At 44.4% G+C, this 22,804-nt stretch overlaps 2 protein-coding genes across 21 annotated transcripts in view; one reads left to right on the top strand and one right to left on the bottom strand.

The window, feature by feature from the left end:
• mask (multiple ankyrin repeats single KH domain) overlaps window positions 1-22,804 on the bottom strand; it is a 340,851-nt gene that overhangs the window by 298,263 nt on the left and 19,784 nt on the right. The gene's annotated exons all lie outside the window — the stretch shown is intronic.
• LOC119161015 (uncharacterized) overlaps window positions 117-22,804 on the top strand; it is a 46,547-nt gene continuing 23,859 nt past the window's right edge. For 6 of the 9 annotated variants that reach the window (XR_012887536.1, XR_012887538.1, XR_012887537.1 and 3 more), the window contains exons 1-3: window positions 184-323; window positions 1,941-2,009; window positions 6,097-6,261. Coding sequence is in view for 2 of the 9 variants with exons in the window: in XM_075880104.1 (XP_075736219.1) it covers window positions 19,290-20,312 (1,023 nt within the window). In the remaining 7 variants the exon portion in view is untranslated. The other 3 variants (XR_012887542.1, XM_075880104.1, XM_075880107.1) reach the window with 3 other exon arrangements.

Consider the following 22,804-nt stretch of genomic DNA (forward strand, 5'->3'; position numbering starts at 1 on the left):
TTCAACATAATAATATTTATCGGTAAATAAATAAATTGCTAAAGTTTATTTTGTGCACATTTATGAGTTCATATGGTTCCCTGAATGTTCTAAATTGAATACGAAACTGCTTTTTGTGATTTGTTTATCAGAGTTGTTTAGAAGTTTACCATGGTTTCTTGAGGTTTCCTACGCTAGTTCTTGAATTTATTGTGACGCATTTGTGCTGCAAACATACAACGGTGCTTTCGTTCTCGCAATGCTACTTTGGTGCACAGTTCGCGCATTAATGTGCTTTTCATAACCCGTTATATATGTTGCTGGATCAAATCAAAACTGCACGGGTACGTATGTTCACTTTACGCTTCGATCGGCGAGCACTGGATTGAGGCGTGCTTACCTCTGTTTTGTTTTAGTACGTCTCTGCTTAAGATGTACCGGCTCCAGCATGCCATTAATTAGACTTGGTTCAATGATTGGGTGGCACACAACTTTTATACCGAACTGGGTCCGTTGAAGCAGTGTTTGACCACGCAGAATACGATTAACCGTGGAAATGGAAGTTGCATTGTATTCGCTGCGTGCGAAAAAAAAGAAGAAAAAGAAAAGGAATGCAATAAAATATTGCACCCGCGTTTGTGTTAGATATATAAAAGGGTTATTCTTAAACTATTCGCTGCGAAAGTTAGGTAATGCAGCGTTGGGACAAATGTGATGAGAAACGCTTCAAGAGCGTCGTCTGCTTCCGTGTGAATAACTAAAAGGTTTGCTCTAGTTTCGAAGTATACGCAGGGTTTCACTTTTAGTAAAGTGTATTGAGTTTCATACTATGAAACTCTATGGTAAAGTGAAAGTTTACTTACTACTTAGTAAACAGGTAAACATTCGAGATAGTACTGCAGTTTGCTATAAAATGACCCCTCCCCCCCCAAATAAAAAACAAAAAAGTCATGGTGGCCGTGATGTACTGCAACTTTGACGTTGGCAGTTCACATAGTTTTCAAATATACATAAACTCTGTGGTAGTTCAGAAATCAATATTGACACAAAACGAGCTAATTTGCTTAAAACAACTTATATAATGCATAAGTATTATGGTGATAAACAAAAACAATTGTTCATCGCCTAACGTACTATTTTTTCTACTTCCTGGTATGAATATTTACTTTTGAGATATGTAGCCTTTGTGATATGCAGCCATGAGGCTTTACAGTGTCACCTTGTGACATTAGGATCATTTTATTCTTACATACCCTTTGTGCATAAGAGCATAGTGGGAAGAGGCTATGATGTACTATCAGTACTGTGCTGCAATAGACAGGTGGAACTGCAGCCATAGGAGCAGCGTGTGTATAGCGGTGTTGTCTGCCGTAAAAGGCGCTATTACCACAGTGCCTGAACCCACTGAATGTGCCCGTTCCCTAGCACCAAAATGAAAGAAAAAGACAAAAGGTGACAATGGCATAGTTATCAATGCAGTTAAGGCGTATGTTAGCCAATACATATGCAAGGCGTTACAATGTACAAATTTAAGGGCTCGTTCAAGTCGACAAACATTTAAACGAGGGCGATGACATTACATTGTCAGAAGCATATGCACCATGATCAAAAAAGGCCAGTCACACGCTGACAGACTTATAAGTTGAGTTGACTTCCCCCGACTCGGACGAACCTGTGAGACTGAGTAATTATATTTTGGTGAGATTGAATCGGAGCGAGTTCACTTGAGAATTTTAGCGATGACTTTGAGTGAGCACTATGAGCGAAGTATATTTCTGAAAGAACTCTCCAGTTTTTGATGACCATGCGAAGAACGTTCATAATCTGCCTCACTTGTAAAATATGAGGTTTTTTCTCACATTTAGCATATGTGGTGTACGTTAATACTGGCACTGCAACTTTAATGAATTGTTTATAAAGCAATATTTGAAATTATGGAATGCACATTTTTTTTTTATCAGCTGCAGACAATGAAGCTGTAGCTGCACTGTTGCAGTTGGAAAGCATTGAGGTGGGTCCAACTCCAATAGGTAAGCCATGACTGCTGTGTATTACACTTGTGCATTATGTCTGGCCTTGGTAGACAGGGTTCCTATAGCTGGTCTGCATTCTCTGTGAAGGCCCATTCATTGGACAAGAGCACAGTGAGGAAAAGAAAGCCAAGTTAGTCGGGAATCTTTTCTGAATGTTGTACTACTGGAGAAAACATTTTCAAGGCTAGGAGAGTAAAGGCAGGAAAACGTGGTAGATAGGCCAGGAACAAGTCCTATGTTTTTCTTCAGTTGCACAGCATGATATGCAGAACAATGCTAATTATAACTGTGGTTCTAGCAGAATTTTCAGCCACAAATTCATTGACACCATGTTGATGAGTGACATTGCATAAACACAATAATAATGTCCTGTGTTTAACATCCCAAAACCACAATATGATAATGTCATACGCCATTGTGTAGGGCTTCGGAAATTTGAACCATCTGGTGTTCTTTAACATGCACTAACATCGCACAGTACAGGAGATGTGGGCATTTCGCCTCCTTAGATACGTGAATACCATGATAGGGATCGAACCTGCGACCTTCAAGTCAGCATTGCAAAAGCAAACCAATCCTGCTGAATGTACTATTTAGCTCGTTAAAATCTATGCTGCAAAAGCTCATAGCCAAGTGAAATGTATGCATTTACAGTGGCGCCGATCGTGGCATGTTTCGCAGTTATCAGGGGATGCTCTGGCTGTACCTGCTAGTGCTTATCATTGTCACTTTAAGACTTGCCTCATTTTGCCATGTCATGGTGTCGGCTTCTAAAATTATGACTGCCGTCGTGGCTTGACACCCAAACTTTGTGGCTTCGTGCTACAAACAGTGGTTCTCAATTTGCTTTTCTAGAAGTTTTCGAAAATTTCTCCATATTTTTTTTTATTAGAAGCAGATGGAGAGGCTGCTGCTCCATTGTTGCAGCTGAGCATTGCAGCACATTCAAGTGCTAAGCTATGCTTCTTATACATCACACAGCTAGTTTATCTGTAATCAATACACAGACTACATGTTGGGTTCACTTGGCCGCTCTGCATTCGAAACTGTGCAGGTTGAGGAAGATGAAAACCGCAGTTATTTCAGTTTAATTTGAGACTTCAGAACTCAGAATGATAGTTGTCAAGAATATGTTACATTCTTTCTTTGCTGGTTTAATGCATCAAGTTACTAGTAGCCTGCTTGTTGCCCTCATTTGCTACACCAGAACTCAGAATGATAGTTGTCAAGAATATGTTACATTCTTTCTTTGCTGGTTTAATGCATCAAGTTACTAGTAGCCTGCTTGTTGCCCTCATTTGCTACACCAGTTCAGCAAATGGTGGTTTGTAAAAAGAATTGTGTTTTGGGGCTGCACAAAACGTTTAATGTTCTTATCTAGAAATAATTGTTTCACTCCTGATTTGAAGTGAGCATTTTCAAAGCAAATCCTTGCAGGATATAGTGTTTAAGATTGCCTAGTATGTTACACTGGGCTGCCATGGCAAAAACTTTATGTGCATTTTGAGAGTCTGTGATGTGATGTTTATGCATTGTTGCTGCAGAAGGCTGAAGCAAGGAAACAATTGACCAAGTCACTTTTCATTTAATCATGAACCCGACGGAAAAATGAGGGCATCTTGGCTGACTACATAGTGTGGCTGAGGCTGTGCACTAACACGCAATCACAACCTTAAATATGCGTAATACTTGCTTTTTGATTGACAATGCTCACAAGTATGAATGCAGCCAGCTGATCAAGACGGCTGGGCATTGAGGAAGTAGTTAAACTTTCACAGAGTGGCTGAATCGTACGACAGACAGACCAATAGACAGACTGCAGACAAACCATAATTTCTGAATTAAAGAATGCCATGAAAGACTATCACCTTTAAAAAAACAGTGCAAAAAAAGTAAAGAAGAAAGAAATGTTACAAATGCTAAAGCACAACATTGTTACACAACATTAACCAGCGATATATCATGGACAGTTCTACAATTATAGGCAGATGAGGTAATGTTTATGACTTTTGGACCCGTGCTTACCGTAAATGCACATGAAACTGAACGCTTGTGAATGGGTCAAGATATACGAACAGGAGCATGAAATAACAAACAGTGCAGTTTGTTACTACAAATGTACCCATTGAACGGACATGAGAAAAATGATGCGATCATGTCGCAGTGACTTGAGTGTTAGATCATGTTTCATTCAAAAGAATGCGAGATTGTTCAATGTTGTTGCAAGTGGTGAATCCGGCTACTCTGACTCTGAAAGACTTATAATATATGTCGATAATCTCGATATCGTGACCAAAGGGCTCAAGCATATTTAACTTTGAAGTGAACATAACCGAGATGTGCCCATTTTTATAGACGTGAAGGAGTGGTACACAGGTTTCTTCGCAGACAGCTGAAACAGCTGCTGCATGCATTGTCCAGTATAAATTTCAAGAAAGCTAAATGTTTGTATAGTGAAGCAGTAGAAACTACGATACTAATAATTGAATAGTGAAACGCTGACTTAATCTGCCTCAGACAAGACAAAATTGCCTTCCATCTAATGCGTTAAAAGGACACTAAGGAAAAAAAAAATTTTGCTCATATTAGTAAAGTACTCTTTCACGACCCTAAAAACACCACGCTTGCTGTGAGAAGATGCTTAGTAGACAAGAAAATGCACAAAAAGAAAATATGGGTGGTGATGCCACCGCGAAGCTTCTGCATTATTCGCCATGACATCGCATGTTTTGATGGCATCTACTGAGGCCTACGTAAATCTTAATCAATGAAAATAAAGAGCATTGTCCTCTGAAAGGGTCATAGATTTGACATCCCGTGTTTGAGAAAATTTTGTGGAGCTAATGGCATCAAACTACAATAAGTACACGTTGAAATGAGTGACATCACATGTGGAGATTTCAGCACGAAATCAAAAAATAAAATTTTGACCTTGATTTTTATTGCTAATAATAAATTGCCCTATGATGCTGAAATTGACAACATTAGCATTTTCAGAGTGCAACTTATCGATCTAAACCGATTCATTGTTTCCCTCTCTTCAAAAAGCATAGTCTGCTAAGCTACGTGCCACTTGTAGATTAGGTACACATTATTTTGAAGAGTAAAATGATTATCAAAAGATTTACTGTTGCAGTATATAATGTAGTTAAAAAATTGGTAAATGTATTACTATTAAAAAGAGCAGTGAACCTAGGACACTGCTTTGAACTACGAAATGTCACAAAGGCTATACAAAATGTTACTGACCACATGGAGACAAGAAGTTACAAACCGAGATATCATTACTAAATCTATAAAGAGGGAGTAACGTGCAGTGAGGCACAGTATTTCTTGCTTAGTGAAGTCAAATAAGTGAAGCCTACAACCAATGGAAAAATGAGTTTTGCGTTCAGCAATATGTGACTTTAGACTTAGGCCAAGAATTAAAAGCCTTAAGCATGATTTTCTAAACTGCAATATGCAAACTTAAAAAGTTCAAACTCTAGCTGTTCAATCGTAAGCATACAACCCACTTTGACTGTAACCAGTTACTGGTAACTTCTTACCAGTATTTGATATAGTAACTTGTTGCCACCTATATATAGTCGCATTTAAAGTAGAGGAACTTAGAAGTGGAACGCTGTTACTTTCTTACCATGCAAGTGCAACAGAATGTACCGTTATAGTGCCACTCAGAAAGCCATGTGACAGTGGGCCATCTCAAGTGTAAACATTTCATTGAGATGATGCAAACAGTGTTTGAGATGTTTGGTAGAACAGCAGTACTTTTTGCTGAAGTGCTAATAAGAGCAGTATTGCACAGCAAATCAATTCTGACGCGCCATGTACACCAACAAAAGCTGTACAATCAACAGGTCTTTAGTGGATCTCGAACTGTCTCTATGGCTTATACAAAGCCTATGGCGCAGCGTTCAATTTTAGGCACTTGTAATTTAGCCTAACAGATTGCTTGAAGGCTGAAAGAACAATAAGGTGTGTTGTAGTTTCTGTATTTCAGTACTTATCCTTCACCGGAAACTCTTAGAAACATAGCTTGTTACAATATATAATAGCTACTGATCACCCATTTCTCCCATTTCAGACAATGTCTTGGCGTGCGAAGTGCCTAGAGGACGTGTTGTCATCGCCACCAGGCTCACGTGGAGCACTACACCACATTGGAGTATTTCCTGGCGGCCTCCAGCAGCACCTTCAGGAAAAATGTGCGAAGAAGTGCCTTGAACACAATGCCCTGCTAGATAAAATGGCAAGTCTTGTACACAAAGATGCAGCTCCATGGGGGTATATCAAGATCATGGGCATTTCGGAAAAAGTTGCATATTATACTGGCCTACCCAATGAGGAGACATTCAAATGAGTTGTCTGCATCTTTGAAAATTCCAGCAGTTTTGTAGAAACCCTAAGTAACGAAGACCAAATGCTACTTTTTTTTTATGAGGCTGCACCATGACATCCAGCTCTGTTTCTTGGCATACCTCTTCAATATATCAAGAAATCTCACTTCCAAAATATTTGACTGCGTCCTCACAAGATTGGTGACTTGAGTTGAAGGAACTTGTTGTGTGGCCAGACGAAGAAGCATTTTAAGTGCAGACGGTTCCGTCGTGTCCATGTGATTATTGACAGCACGAAGATTCGTCTATAAAGAGCAAGTGCTTCAACAGCGCAAAGCAGTACGTGGTCATCATACAAGAACTCCAACACTGTGAAAGTGCAGGTGGAAATTACACCAAATGGACTAATCTCTATATTTCCGAGTGTTGTGGTGGCAAAGTCAGCAACAAGCAGCTGGTTCTCCTAACAGACTTCACGAAGAAGCCGGAATATGGTGACGAAGTGATGGCAGACAGGGGCTTTAATGTTACCAACCAGCTGGCAGTACTTTGGGTAAGACTGGTTGTATCTGCCTACACGAAGGGGAAGAACCAGCTCTCGCAAAGGGAAGTGACAGAGTCCCATGTCCTGTCATTGATTTCATAAAGACTTCGGCAACTCGGTCAAAGCCTCACAATCATAAGAACTGTTGGTGTCTTCATTTCTTGTGGCATACTTCGGATACACTGTAAACACAGCTGCATTCAGTAATATTGCCACAGAGACTAATTAAACTATCCGATATTATGAACAATCAGCGTCCACAGTCTTGTGCGCACTCCTGCTTGTGGCCGCAGGACTCATGCCTCTTGGTCACAGGCATGAGTCAGTGTGGGTTGGAGCTGCGAAGGAGAAAAAGGCGCGTTGGCGGATGAATAGTTTTTGTTTTGGAATGCTCTAGCGGACTCTTTTCAACCTTCAACCTCAACACACCCTCGTTCAAGCAGTCCCCATCAGAAAAACTGAAGCCAGTGAGCTGTGGAGGCAAGGCCGCTGATGTCCGACCAATTGAAGATCCTCCGTCAAGGTCCCAGTGCAGCAACGACGAGCAGAACACTACAACTAGGTTAGTTAAAGACAAAATTTCTTCAGACTTACGTGTTACCGTAGACGGGTGTGAATTCAATGTTTTAGTTGACACAGGTGCTGATTATTCGGTTGTTAGTTAGGCTGCCGCAAAGGATTTGAAAAAAGTTCTGATGCCTTGGAGTGGACCCCAAATACGCACGGCTGAGGGTCATCTCATTGCACCTCTGGGAAGATGTACCGCAAGAATCGGAATTCAAGGCGCTACTTGCGTTGTTGACTTTGTCGTACTTCCGGAATGCTCTAGAGATTCAATACTCGGAATGGATTTTCTGCTAGCAAACAGAGCTATAATCAACCTGCAGAATTCTAGTGTCGTCTTTTCGACGAAACTGGCCATAGACACAAATGAGCCAGAGTACACTGCATTACGTGTTATTACGATGCAGTATAGTAGTCAGTGTAAGAAATGAAGCATTCGTTGATTCTGAAGGTATAGCGGATCCAAACTTCAAACTACTGCTCAAGAAAGGCATTTGTGTAGCTCGAGGAATTATTCAATTACGTGGTGGATGTGCCGATGTATTGCCCACGAATTTCGGAAACGAAATTCAGCATGTTGCAAAGGACACTGCTATCGCCTTCCTGCACGGTTTTGAAACAGTGACGGACTTATGTGGTCTGGTGTCAGGGCTACCTGCCTCAGAACTTGCGCCCGATGTCGCGGCAAGAGTTGCAATCAGCCAAAATCTATCACCAGTTGAGAAGAAAATCATTCAAGACCTCATAAGAGACTTCGCCGGATGTTTCTCTACCTCGTCGAAAGTATGGCGGACCCAGGTTGTTAAACACCGAATAATAACAGATGAAGCTACAAGGCCGGTACACCAACATTCATACAGAGTATCACCAAAGGAACGAGAGATCATAAAGAGCCAAGTGAAAGAGATGCTGGAGGACGATGTCCTACAGCCATCCAATAGTCCGTGGGCGTCGCCTGTAGTCCTTGTGAGGGAAAAGGACCACATGCTGAGATTCTGCATTGATTACAGAAAGCTGAACAGCGTGACCAAGCAGGATGTCTACTCTTTGCCACGTATTGATGATACGTTGGATCGGCTACGACACGCAAGGTATTTCTCTTCATTGCATTTGAAAAGCGGTTATTGGCGAATTGAAGTGGACGAAAGGGACCGTGAAAAGACTGCTTTCGTAACCCCGAATGGTCTATATGTGTTTAAAGCACTCCCATTCGGCCTGTGTTGTGCGCCTGCAACATTCTAGCGCATGATGGACAGCCTCCTTTCAGGCCTCAAATGGCAGTCGTGCTTAGTCTACCTGGACGACGTGTTGGTGTTTTCAGCAATGTTTGAACAGCATGTAGAGCAACTACGTTCGGTACTTCAGGCTATTCAGTCAGCGGGCTTGACGATTAAACCGGAAAAATGCCAGTTTGGATTCGAGAAGCTTAGTGTCCTCGGTCATGTAATCAGCGCTCAAGGTGCTGGCCCGGATCCTGAGACTGTGGCCATGGGGCTGTTTCCCAAGCCAAAAGACAAGAAAGATGTACGCCGATTTGTGGGTTTATGTGCTTATTACAGGCGGTTTGTGAAAAATTTCCCGAAAATTGCCGAACTTTTAACAAGACTCACGAAAGAGGACGCGCCATTTATTTGGTGCACCGAACAAGACAGTGCTTTCAACGAGCTAAAGAAACGTTTGCAAGCCCCACCTATCCTGGCCCACTTCGACGAAACCGCGGATATGGAAGTTTATACAGATGCCAGCAATCTTGGCCTAGGTGCGGTCCTGGTGCAATGACAAAATAGAGAAGAGAAAGTGACAGCATATGCTAGCCGCACCCTCTCAAAAGCAGAAAGGAACTACTCTGCAACCAAAAAAGAGTGCTTGGCAGTCATATGGGCGATCAGCAAGTTCAGGTCATACCTCTACCGCAGGCCGTTCCGTGCCGTCAGCGATCACCACTCACTTTGTTGGCTGGCGAGCTTAAGAAACCCATCGGGACGGCTTGCGAGATGAAGTCTGAGGCTCCAAGAATATGACATTATGGTCGTATATAGGTCTGGCAGAAAGCATGATGCTGATTGCTTATCACGTTCACCAGTCGACTCGACTCTTTCAGAAGAAGACTTCCTACTCCTTTGTGTGATAAAAACCTCGGAAATCGCCGAGCAATAACGGGCTGACATGGAACTGCTCCCATTAATAAAGTATCTCAACGGGCACGACGAACAAGTTCCTCGCGTATTTAAGAGAGGGTTATCCTCATTCTGCCTGCGAGATAATGCACTTTACAAGAGGGATTTCGAACACAACAAGGAGAAGTTCTCACTCATTGTACCATCAGCCATGAGGCATGAAGTCTTAGAAGCTTGTCATAATGAACCGTCTGTGGATCACATGGGCACGAGTCAAACATTCGCCAAAAGTCATCAGAAATATTACTGGCCCAAGTTGCTAGCGTCGTGAAGCATTACGTCAAGACATGTCGCGAGTGTCAAAGGTGCAAAACACCACCCCTTAAGACGGCCGGCCTTCTGCAGCCTATGGAGCCTCCTGTGACTCCATTTCAACAGGTTGGAATGGACCTCCTCGAACGGTTTCCTATGTCAGCATCAGGAAAAAGGTGGATAATAGTTGCTACTGACTATTTGACACGATATGCTGAAACCGGCTGCCTTGAGCGAGGAACAGTAACTGAAGTCGCAAAGTTTTTCGTTCAGAATATTATTTTTTGCTATGGAGCCCCACTCGTCGTGATTACTGATCGAGGAGCAGCGTTCACGGCTGATTTGATGCAGTCTTTAATGACAATGACTAACACCAGTCATAGGAAGACCACTGCATACCATCCCCAAACCAACGGGTTGACAGAACGCCTAAGCCGCACCATTGCTGACATGCTGTCGATGTACGTTGACAATGAGCATAAATTGTGGGACGAAATCTTGCCATATGCAACCTGCGTCTACAATACGGCAGTGCAGGAGACCATCCGCATCACACCATTTTAGCTGGTCTACGGTTGCACTGTCACTACGACACTCGATGCCATGTTGCCAGTAGACAACAACAATTACGAGCCATCTGAAGTTGACGACTTTCTGCAAAGGGCTGAAGAGGCACGCCAGTTGGCACGACGCCGAATACACCAACAGCAAAACAAGGACGCAAGCTACTACAACCTGCGCCGCAGAAAAGTTCACTACAACCCAGGCGAGCAAGTGTAGATATGTACACCAATCTGACGCCGCGGCCTATCAGAAAAGCTCCTTTGTCGATACTTTGGCCCCTATAAGGTTCTCCGACGAATTAGAGACCTAAACTACGAAGTCATCGCCGATGGATACATCCGTTCAAAGCAGCAAAACAGCGCAGAAGCCGTACACATCATTTGTATGAAGACCTATTATGAGAGGCAATAAAAAAGCTCCTTTTTTGTTTGCCTCCCTTCATCGCGCATTGGGACGATGCGTATTTCGAAGGGGGACTAATGCCACAGAGACTAATTACACTATCCAATATTATGAAGAATCAGCGTCCACAGTCTTGTGCACACTCCTGCTTGTGGCCGCGGGACTCATGCCTCTTGTTCACGGGCACGAGTCAGTGTGGGTTGGAGCTGCGAAGAAGAAGGCGCGTTGGCGGATAAACAGTTTTTGTTTTGGAACGCTCTAGCGGACTCTTCCATCTTTTCGCACATAATTTTCAGGGCACAAGTTCGCCCATAATAAACTAGTTTTTGACTTTTCCTCTCTTGCACTCGTTACAATATATATATATATATATATATATATACTTTATGCAGGAGTGGCCTGGTCTTACTTTACTTTTGCCTGTGTGGCCTGTCATCTGTTACTTTCTTCCAACTTCCTGTAGTCTTATCTTCAGCTCGTTTTCCCCTCCCAAAAAAGTAGGCACTTGTCAGCCTACTGCCTGTTTTTTTTTTTTTTTTTCCCTGTGTACTGGGTGTTTAACAGTAAGCTTTAAAGTTTTCTTGAAAGCCACCACTTTAAGAACATGAAAACTGCCCTTGCAGGAAACTTGTGTGTCTAGGGGCACACAAAGTAAGACAATAATTGTTAACCACCCAATTGCAGTAAGATACAATAATGAAACTTACAGTGGCTGCAGCAAGCAAGCATGTTTCTATTGAAACAGTTACACTTGGAGGAATTCCACAGGTATGTCTGTGCTCAGAGATGTCCTACTGCAAAGTTTAATTGCAGTTTTCATGGTAACGCATGCAAGCTGGTGAGGATCCGCGCAAAGTTCATTCCTCATGCGACGAATAGTGATTGCTTACTTTCGCCAGTCGGTGGTAAAGTAATCATTGTCTTTGCTTGTGCCTTCGACCCGTTGTAACATGAAATGATGCATGAAACTTCATTCTGAGGAACAGCTTTGTGCCAGGGCTGTCTTGTGTGTGTAATCATGCAAAACCATTATGAAGTTTTGTAGCAGAATAACTCTTGAGCGCAGACATGCTAGAAATCATAGTAGAACTGTGTAGCAGCATGACTGCCTCCAACTTTTCAATATGAACATGCCTGCTTGCCGCAATCATTGAAAAGTTCATTGTTAAGCCTTAGTACCTGCCGGTACTGAATTTTAACAAAATCATAAAGCTTCATTTTGTACAACCAGTATATTTTCATACCAAGTAATAATAATGACAAATAGTAATATAAACACTGACTGTGCTACAACCACAGGCTTAAGGCCGGCCATTGCTCGGTGCATGTTAGTACAGTAAACTTCCAGTAAATGAAAGACTACATTGCCCGAGTGCATCTTCATGCTCTCGTCTAACAAGGAAGGGATCCAACAAAACATTCTTAGTAACTTCAGTGTCTCTTGTAACAGTTTTTTTTTAATATAATGTTAATATGGCCAACATAGTAACACATTCTCAAATGTGTCTTGTAGCCAAGTGTCTGTTGTAACTATCTCTCTCACAGTGAGATTTTTTTACATTGTTTGCATCTTGTGTTTCTGCATATTGCAAAGTCACAGGCTTATGAAAAATGATCACTACGAGAAGTGGATTCATCAGACCCCAGGAAAATTGTATAAATGCACAGACACCTGCATGCAATAGAATATGTTCCTGTGCTGCCTCCTTCACTTACTGCGATGTTACTGAACTTTCATGCCATTCACTCTGGTGAAATGGTTGAAGACTATACAATAGGTATCACCTGAAACTGCTGACACTCTTCATTCCTCCTCCATTTTGCATATTTTTCCATTTGATACAACATTATAGAGTGAATTGTCTTGCACTAAGGGTATAATGCTCAGAATATTCCACCATACCTGTTACATTTTTTATTCAGTAGCTTGCTTATCTCAAAGACTTAAGGTGAACAGTTATCCAAAGTTTTTACTGTCCTACACATTCTAGATAAAAGAGAAAACTCTGCGCACTGAAGCATAGTTGCCTAAACATATTTATCAAGGAAATGAACTAGTGCGTAAATTGTACATACAGCGCCCCTTTAGGCTATACGTACAATTGTGCGCATAAAATTCGGAGGCGCGTCATGCACCAAGTGTTTCTTCTAGGGGCTCGATACGCAGTGTGCATGTTGGTACAGGGTTCCAGAGTTGACAACTAACGTTCATTCAACTTCATTGCATTGGGTATTGCTGTGGAAGATTTCTGCTAGAGGCATAATTTCATGGCACAAGTTCGCCCATAATAAACTAGTTTTTGGTGTTTCTTCTCTTGGGCCCGTTACAATATGTGCTGCAAATTCTTGAGCACAGCGGCGAAGTTTGGCCACAGCGCTTGGGCTACGCTGCATTTTCTTTTATGCCTTTTTTACCTTCCAATGCTGGTTCTTTACAATCAGCAAGTCCTTGACTTTTAGGCTCCTCCTACACATTATACAAAAAACTTATATTAGTGACACTGAACCCTACACTTGGCCAATGAACTACCAAAAGATACATTAACAAAACCAAGCATGCCTATAAACTATACAACAGCCTTCATGAACACTGGCAGGAACTCGGCATATATGTGTGAATTATAACGCATTATTCTATTATGTAACCACACAACTTTCGTAAATCTTGTGCAAGCATTAAATAGTCATGGACTTAAAAATCTTTTCTGTCAAATTTACAGGTGACTTCTATAAACATACTGATGTCAGTAGAAGTAGAAGATTTATTCTACCTGAACTCGCACAAAATAAATCTAAAGTATATGCATTTGCCCACAATATACAGTTCTGTGTGATTAAGATGGAAAGCTTCATATTAAAAAATCTCACTCAATATAATCAGTATTCTTGGAATGGTAGCAATCCATTCTTTTGGTACGACTGTGCAACCAAGAGGTACGGACAACAGAAAGGACAATGTACCAAGCGCAAACTTGTGACTAAATTTATTGGGCCACTGAATCTCTTTATTCATTGATGCATAATGGACTATGTATGAGTGCGCAGTACTCACAAGATAGAACAGGATAATTTAACGTACTTGCTTTTGTTTCCGCCATCTGCAGTTCGAGTGATATTAGTGCAATATCAACTTGAATGCATTTATGAGATATTTTATTTAGAGACTCAATTCGTCATGATATGACGTGCTTATTTCAAGCAATTGCATATCAGTCATTATGAGGAAAATTTTATGTGTTTGAATCCCTGAATACTGTATGTGGGTATATATTGATGAAACATAAACGGCACATGCGTGTACATTGAATGAAACACTTAAAGAGTCGGAAGCTGCTGTCACCAACAAACTTCTTTGTAGGTGAGAGCCCGTAGAAGAGAACTAACGCCCTTACCACCCAGCTTGACTTCCTGTCATGGACAATAAACTTGTCTTTTTTACCACATCATCTCCCAACTTTTAATTGGTCTTTTCTTAAACATACATGCATGTGCCATCTGTACTGCATCAATATGTAACCACATACATGAATGCACAGTTTATTTCGAGTCACTATATGAACAGATTCAGAGACACAATAAATTTAGTTTTAATAATAATATAAATTATATCTACGGTTTTGTGTCCCAAATCCACAATATTACGAGATGTCGTAGTGGAAAGCTTCGGAAATCGTGACCGTCTGGGGTTCTTTCATGTGCTCTGACATCGCACAGTACACAGGCCTCTTGCATTTTGCCTAGGCCTCCATTGAAAGGTGACCGCAGCAGCCAGGATCGAACCCACGACCTTTAGGTGAGCAGCTGAGCACCCTGGCCACAGATACACCGAGGCGGACCAATAATTTAGTTGAATATGTCTCCTGTGTTTTACATGGCCTTTTTTACTTTCTATATTTTTCCTTGCACAGTTGTACTCTAGAAATTGAGGTTTAATTGTATGGTGTGCATTTTCTAATATAAGATGTCACAGACACGTGTGATGTGCCACTTCGAACATTATCTGCTTTGCCTTTGATGACATTGCTATTGTCACTTATATAAGCATGCATTATACTGTTCAAAATTGCTTTTGCTCTTGTTGAGCACGCTCAGTACCTGATGAGAGAGATTGATGTCTGCTTGAGCAAAAGGTTCGTGTTCAAAATAATGTGAGAACTGTAAGCACAAACTGCAGTTAATGGCACAAACAAATGCATAAAAAATTTCGGCTGTCGTGTGCGACTCAAGAGCTGCATTGCTGGCCATGGTGAAACTGATACGGGCAGGCTTTGGAACACAGCTGCTCGTCGCCAAGCTGCATGCCCTCCTTGCTAGTGGCATCGATGTTTCTCTGCAATGGGTCTTATCTCATGTGAGAATCCAGGGAAACGAGCTGGCAGACTTCCTGGCAAAAGAAGCACATCATTCTGTCGTCTCTATGTGCCTACCGTGGTCGCCTCCGACTTTTCAAGGCTTACGTTGAGGAGGCTGTTGCTACGCTGTCTCCCTGAGGATCGTGTAGTGAGGATGCAACCAACAACCAGACTGCCTTACCAGGGTTTCACCAGGAGCGAGACGTCCCTTCTATTTCGCTTACACATCAGCTGCTTCTGGCTTGTGGCCCAGAGTCATTGGTTTGGCAAAGCCTCGTGCACTGTATATGGGGTAGATGAAACCATCGAGAATCTGTTGTGCGTTTGGCCAGCGCTTCGCACACAACAAGACGTCTTGCTCGGCGCACTTCGTGGCCATGGTCTGCCCGTGGCTACACAGAGAGACCTCCTCTTCTCTGCATGGCACGACACCAAGGTCTTTAAGGCGGTTCTTCGCTTTCTTGGGGACACTGGACTGAAGAACTGGCTATAGAAGCCGCCTGCCACATCCTCGGTCATGGACGCCATTTCTCTTTTATTTCTCCACATCTTTAATACCCTCACCCCACCCCTACAGGCACTGAGCCGTGCTCCCAATTAGGGCTGCAGAAATTGTGTCTTTTCCTTTCCTCAACAACCCAGGGAGAATGACGCCACTAAGGGAGCCTTGGTTAACCAAACACGCAGGATTGAAGACACGCCTCCTTTCTTCTGGACTGTACCACGATAGTACAAAAGCTAATGTCACAGCCTCGGCACTGCACCTTCAGGGGGTCATTCCAGAGGCACAGGCGAAAATTTTTTCCGGGGCGAGGGGGGTGAGGCAACCCCTTGATCTGAAGTGGGAGTCAGCCAAGCAAATCATTTTGCGCCATCTATGCCATGGTGAAAAAATTTCAGGAGGGGAGGGGAGGGGGGCTGGCGTTTGGTGTGCTACTCCTTGACTACACCACTTGGTCATGCCTATGTAGCACATGCCGGAGGGGATTATGATGGCGCCCTGGTGTCGCTCTTCTTCGGCATTGTTTGCTGCACTTTGTGGGAATTGAGGCCGGCCCGCTGCCTTTGCGCGGGCTTTGCCGCCTCTTTCTCCGTTCTCATGTCTCGACACGACTCCCCTTCTCCGCTGTCTGCCACACTGGGAGAGCGGGAGCGGAGTGACGTTTAACCCCTCTCATCCAGTAGCGGATGTTGACTGTGGCGCCACGCGCAGACTCTTCCGAGAGGCTTCGCGCGCGCGCATCGGGAGTAGAGAGAGACCTCTCCGGAGACGACATGGGGGTAAGCACGCTTTTCTTTTTCGTCCATCAGCTCCCTGTGGGGCTCGTTCGGACTTCGCCAACAGCGTCTTGCACCCGCGGCGAACGCTAGACTGAAGAGTGGTGCGGGTTCCTAGTACGTGGCCAGGCTACGCCGACCCGTATCTCTCCGAAGCTAATGCGAGCGCCTTTGCCCTCGCTCTAGCAACCGGGCCTTAGTCCTGGTGTCTCTGCGTGGCATCCTGTGTGGTACTTTGCGCCCGTGGCGTGGGTAAGCCCATTTGCTTTCCCGCCGCACCTTTGCAACGGGCTGTGCTGCGTTTTGGTGTTGCCACAGACAAGTGTTGCGACCCTGAGCAGTATCGTGTTCTCGCCACGGCGATGGTTAACGCGTGCCCTGCGGCTTGCTAAGACCGGACCCACACTAGTGGCCGTACTCCTTCGGGATGCGTGTACACTACAACTTAATTATGAAGCCTGGTGGTAAAAGATTTGATGATAGTAAAAGCCTCCTCGTGACAACATCCTGCCTGTAGGTGCGACGAGTAACGAAGAAAGGCGTATGAATGCACAGGATTAGAACGAAGAAATCCAGGCCATTATCTTCAATATATTGCAATCTAGTACGTTTCGAGGTTTGGGCATTTTCTGCACGCTGTAACATTACAGATAAATAGGTTGAATTTCTTTCAGCCCACCCGTTTCTATTGGACAACCTCACACAACTTCTGTGGGATCTTTGTGTCAACAATTAACGCACAGTCTGTTTAGTTTTTTTGTGGGGGGGGGAGGGAGCTCTACGTTATACACGTTGAATCACTTGAAATCACGGTATTCTTCGCGCGCCTGACACTAAAAAAGCCGACTTATTCATTTATGAGCAAGCGTGGGCACGTGCAAGTATTTGATTTAGGAACTTTAGAAATTCGACACAGTTCAGTTGATGAAACATGGTGTTTGGTCGTGAAGTCTAATCTATGAATTGCAAATTTGTGGCTCTTCTTTATTATGCGGTTGCTTTTTACATGCAATGGCGGCACTTTTTTTCTCTATGACTGACGGTCGGGAGGTGGTTTTGCGATGAAAAGGTATATTGTGCACCTCTGGACAGGGTGCGGGTTCGATCGATATACGTAACGTAGTCGTTGCCTGACAGTATTGCAAGCTTTGAAGATGCAGGTGCAATTTTGCTACGAGCACTTCTGTGGAAGTTGATGTGGTGTCAGGGTATCGGTTCTGTTTTTGGAACCGTTTGGCTGACCCCTAGGGGGCGTTGTACATATGTGTAAATAGTGATGCTTGTGTATATTAAAAAAAATTGTTCCTGCTTGGCTACCGGCTGCTCCATACTGCTTGTCAGCCGGCGCTTCGACGCCGTGCCCTGTGTTCTCCGTGTGGCGCGTCCGCCGCACGATGCTATGTTTTGGCAACGAGGATCTGCAATCCACGAGCATCATGCGATAAGGTGGGCATCGAGCCTTCTTCCTCGTGCTGTCGACTCCGCACCCGTGCAAGCTACCCCACCGGTGCAGTATTTCCTGAAGATTACCTGCTTGTGACACACCGAGACCATACCTGCATTGCTCTGCGTCTATCCTGCCGAAATGTGAGCCATTCTTCGTTCTACTTCCTTCTGCTGTGCGGCTCACATTCATGATGCTACCTAAGGATATTTCGGCGGATTGACAGGTCTGCGAACTTTTACTCGTGGGGTGGCTCTACATTTATTTTTGCATCTGGTCTGTTTCGGCAGCAGCCCCCAATTCCACCACCTCTGTTTCTGCCATGCCCTGGCATGCCTCCAATCTCGTGGAAGACTTGGCGTCGTGTCGTGCAAGTGTACGTTGACCCGGCAGCCCCGTACACTACGCCAGACGCGAAGAAGACGTTGCTGCTCAACGCGCTTGGAGTGGAGGGATTACAAGCATACTACAGGGCTGCTGACGAGCAGATGCTGCTTAACGGTGTTTAGGCTTCAAGAGATGGCGCAACATGCAACGCACACCAGCAGGCTTTGGCCGTTCTGGACGCATACTTCGCGCTGCCTGAAGACGCTTTCTGCGTACGGGCGAAATTCCGGCGGAGAGTTCAAGAACTGGACGAGACTCTCGTCCAATTCATTCTAGTACTGCTGCAGTTGGCCAACAATTGCAATTACACCGCAGCAGAGACAATTGTACAGGACCAGATTTTGCACGGCCTGCGTGACCCTGACCTGCTTAGGTCATTCGTCCAGATGGGGGACGCTTTCACAGTCGAGGCAGCGTTGGAACATGCCAGGGAAGAGGAGCGTGTCGACCGGCCGTTGCAGCAGCTGGCTGCTCTGCAGGCCGACTCAATTACGCGAAACGAGCATCAACGCCGCGGAGTTAGTGCTTCTCGACCCATGCTGCTACAACGTTATGCTCCCAACCCTGCTGTGCCATCGGCCCCTTCGAGGTCTGCGGAAATTTCGCAAATTCTACCAGGCCATACTTCACATGCCGCGATGATCCCTGCTCACACTGAGAGCATGCTCACTTGTGCTGCACCTGCTAGTGTCCCAGCTTGCCATGCTCCTGAAGCACCTGCTCCTGCCATGTTGCCGGCTGTTGAGCGTACTATGGTTCCACCTGATTCGACTGGCAGTCCTTTTGCGAGGATGGCTGTTCCGATCCGGTCTGCCGCTGCTGACTATGCTCTTCCTGCATCAGCTGTCCATCCTTCCTTTGTGCTTGCTCTCGTTCTGCATGCTGCTCCGGCTGTACTTCTTCAGACTGGTGATCATCTTAGGGACACTGTTTCTATTCTACAGGCAAGTTCTACAGGCAAGTTTTCGGTACTGCAATGGGAGCTTCGATTTCGGTCACAACTGCGAATATCACAATGGAAGCAATTGAGCAGAAAGCATTGGGAACATTTCAGCCGAGACCCAAGGTTTTTCTGAGATACGTCGACGACTGCTTCTGCGTGATAAAGAAGAAAGACGTCCAAGCTTTCCTTGACTGCCTAAATGGCGTCGAGACTTCCATCAAGTTTACTGTGGAAGAAGAAAAAGACGGTTGCCTCCCTTTCTTGGATGCAGTTGTGAAACGTACTCCCACAGGCCTCGCCTTCGCTGTGTACCGAAAGCCAACGCACTCCGGTAGATACCTCGACTACGAGTCAGTCCACCCGGTAGCCCACAAACGCTCAGTGATTCGGTCTTTGGTTCAACGAGCGATTCGCATTTGTTCCGATGAAGAAAGCCTGCAGGAGGAGCTCCGGACCATTGAAGATGACCTGATCAAGAATGGATACCCCAAGATTTTTATTAGGAAAACAACTAAATCCGTCATGCATAAACTGCAGTCAACTAGTCAGGCCATGCATAACACATCGTCTACAAAAAAGCGTGCTTCGATTCCTTATATTCGAAATATAAGCGAAACCCTAGCCCGTCTATTCAGAAAACGTGGTGTACAGATCGCGCATGTTCCAGCAAGCAAGCTTAGAGCTGAGTTGCTAAATGTGAAGGATCCTCTCCCTCGGCAACATTTTCCTGGTGTGGTCTACAAGATACCATGCGCCGATTGCGAATCGGTGTACATTGGCACGAGTGGAAATTACTGCAAACGTCTTATGCAACACAAGAATGACGTCGCCAAAGGCCACACAGTGACAAATGCACTCGCAGAGCATGCCGAGAAGACGGGCCACGAGATAAGCTGGGACAACGCACGCATCGTAGCCACGGAGAAGAATTTTACAACCAGACTGAACCTCGAATCACTAATCATTCAGACGACAAGTAACACAATCAATAGATCATCTGGCACACTAAACCACGTGTACTCCCGGACTTTGTGTCATGCGCTCAACGTTACATAAGCACCTGTTGCTCAGCCGTCATTCCATTGTGAACAAGGGACCCGTACGGGTCCCGAAACGTCATTGTTTTGTTTGACATTGGTCAGTGACCTGTTTTTTCAACAATGCCTTTACCTGACCAGACGGCATTCCGTCGAACTCTCGACTACTAGAGCCTATTTTAGCACCTTTTTCCTAGCCTAACCTGCAAAAGCGAAGCGCGGCACTTCATAGAGGACATGGACATTAGCACAGAAGTGCTGCCACGGCCCATGATTGTGATAAACTCTATGCCACGGCCGCTGAATGAAAAAGCGCACGGCATGGCCTGCCGTGTCGAGCGGCTTTCTATGGGTGAGCGCGTGTCATCCGTAAGGTCAGTTGTGGCCGCTGCAACGAGACGGGGCAGGGACGGGAAGAACGGGAAAACGAGTGGCGCTGGCTAACTCCGGGCAGCAGCCGCAGCAAATTAGCTGGTGTTTGTCACAGCAGTGACCCACTCAGTTGTTCTAATTAGCGTTTCGTAATCTCATTCATCGCAGCGGTAACATATCACATATTTAGTAGACTACGAGGCGCTATCGAGTTAAAAAAGCCAATTGATTTTTTCTGTGCATGCCGAGCACCTGACGTTCTTTTTTTTTTTTCAGAACCAGCTTCTTGCTTTGAGGCTAAAAGAAAAATCCACAATGCATGTAGCTGAATGATATAGCACTGAATGTGTGACAAAGGTGTTCTATTTATGAAGATGTCTTAAACTAACACATTTTGATTTTTGTGATGTTTATTCAGCACTTTCGTGTTTTCTCAGCCAGAATGCTTGACAATTAATTTTTTTGACACTTTACAATAAGTGACACTTTACAAAAAGTGACACTTTACAATAAGTGTTCTTAGTTTTTATATGTTGAAAGCGTATCAAAGAAACATAATTTAAATATTTTTCATGTTATCCGGTACACGGTGGTAAGCCGAAAAGTAATTAAGCTTCAAACGCTGGATAAAAGTGGTTTCTACGAACATGGTGACGCGCTCCTCATCACTTTATTGAAGAGGCTGCGAAAGTACACATCATTAGAAGTGGCATTCAAATTTCTTGATAGTTCTTACTAGGCAGGTGTGTATATATATATATATATATATATATATATATATATATATATATATATATATATATATATATATATATATATATTGTACCGGAGCATAGTGGCGCCAGCTTCTTTCCCTTATATATATATATATATATTGTGAAGAGGTTTATTAGTAGTTAACTACAACGGCAAGACAGCGTGATGAACCCTCCAGCAGAGACCGGCACAGCAGCGAACCGAAGCACGAGCCGAGAGAGCCGGGCATGGCGATGCTGCTCGCTGCAGGCACATCTTCTTCTTCACAATCGCCCCTGCTGAAAAAGGAGCCATCCTGGCGACTTAAGAAGTTTCAGGCAGAGGCTCATGGTACGGTTTCAGTCAGGAAACATGGACGATGTCACGTGCACACTGGCGCATGTTGTCCTATCGGGAAACTGGTTCAATTATGAAATTAACCGGAGAAGTTTTCTCCAAAACGGTGTAAGGCCCCTCGTACCGGGAGACAAGTTTCGAGGAAAGTCCCGGAGTTTTGTATGGGATGGCAAGCCACACAAGAGACCCCAAGGCATAGCTGGGATCTGGAAGAGAGGGGCTACGGTTTTCTTTCTGGCGTTGTTGCTCTTCCGAGGTGAACGCACGGGCGAGCTGGCGGCACTCTTCGGCTTGTCGAGCAGCATCGGAGATAGGTGGACACTCGGAAGCATCAGGACGGTAGGGAAGTAGGGTATCAATTGTATAGGAAGGCTCACGTCCGTAAAGAAGAAAGAAAGGTGAGAATCCCATGGTGGTTTGTATTGCGGTGTTATATGCGAACGTAACGTATGAGAGAACACGGTCCCAGTTGCTATGATCAGATGCCATGTACATTGAGAGCATATCACCTAGCGTGCGGTTGAACCATTCCATTAGCCCGTTAGTCTGCGGGTGGTATGCTGTCGTTTTCCGGTGAATGAAGTGGCATTCCGAAAGCAGAGTTTCAACGACCTCAGAGAGAAAAGCGCGACCTCTGTCACTAAGGAGCTCTCGAGGTGCACCATGTGGAAGGATAAAGTGTTGTAAAATGAAAGAGGCGACATCTTGAGCTGTAGCGCTCGGCAAAGCGGCTGTTTCGGCGTAGCGTGTCAGGTGGTCAACCGTCACTATAATTCACCGATTGCCATCTGGTGTCAATGGAAGGGGGCCGTAGAGGTCAGCGCCGACGCGATCAAATGGCTTGGCAGGGCATGGAAGTGGCTGCAATGCGCCAGTCGCACATGGCGGTATTGATTTGCGTCGCTGGCAGTCAGGACAGCACTGCACGATTTTTCGTACGAAAGTGTACATGCGGCGCCAGTAATAGCGATGGCGAAAGCGTTCATATGTTTTGAACACCCCGGTGTGGCCGCATTGCGGATCGTCATGAAGAGAGGCGCATACTTG

This window comes from Rhipicephalus microplus, chromosome X (genome assembly GCF_043290135.1).
Source record: "Rhipicephalus microplus isolate Deutch F79 chromosome X, USDA_Rmic, whole genome shotgun sequence".
NCBI lineage: Eukaryota > Metazoa > Arthropoda > Arachnida > Ixodida > Ixodidae > Rhipicephalus > Rhipicephalus microplus.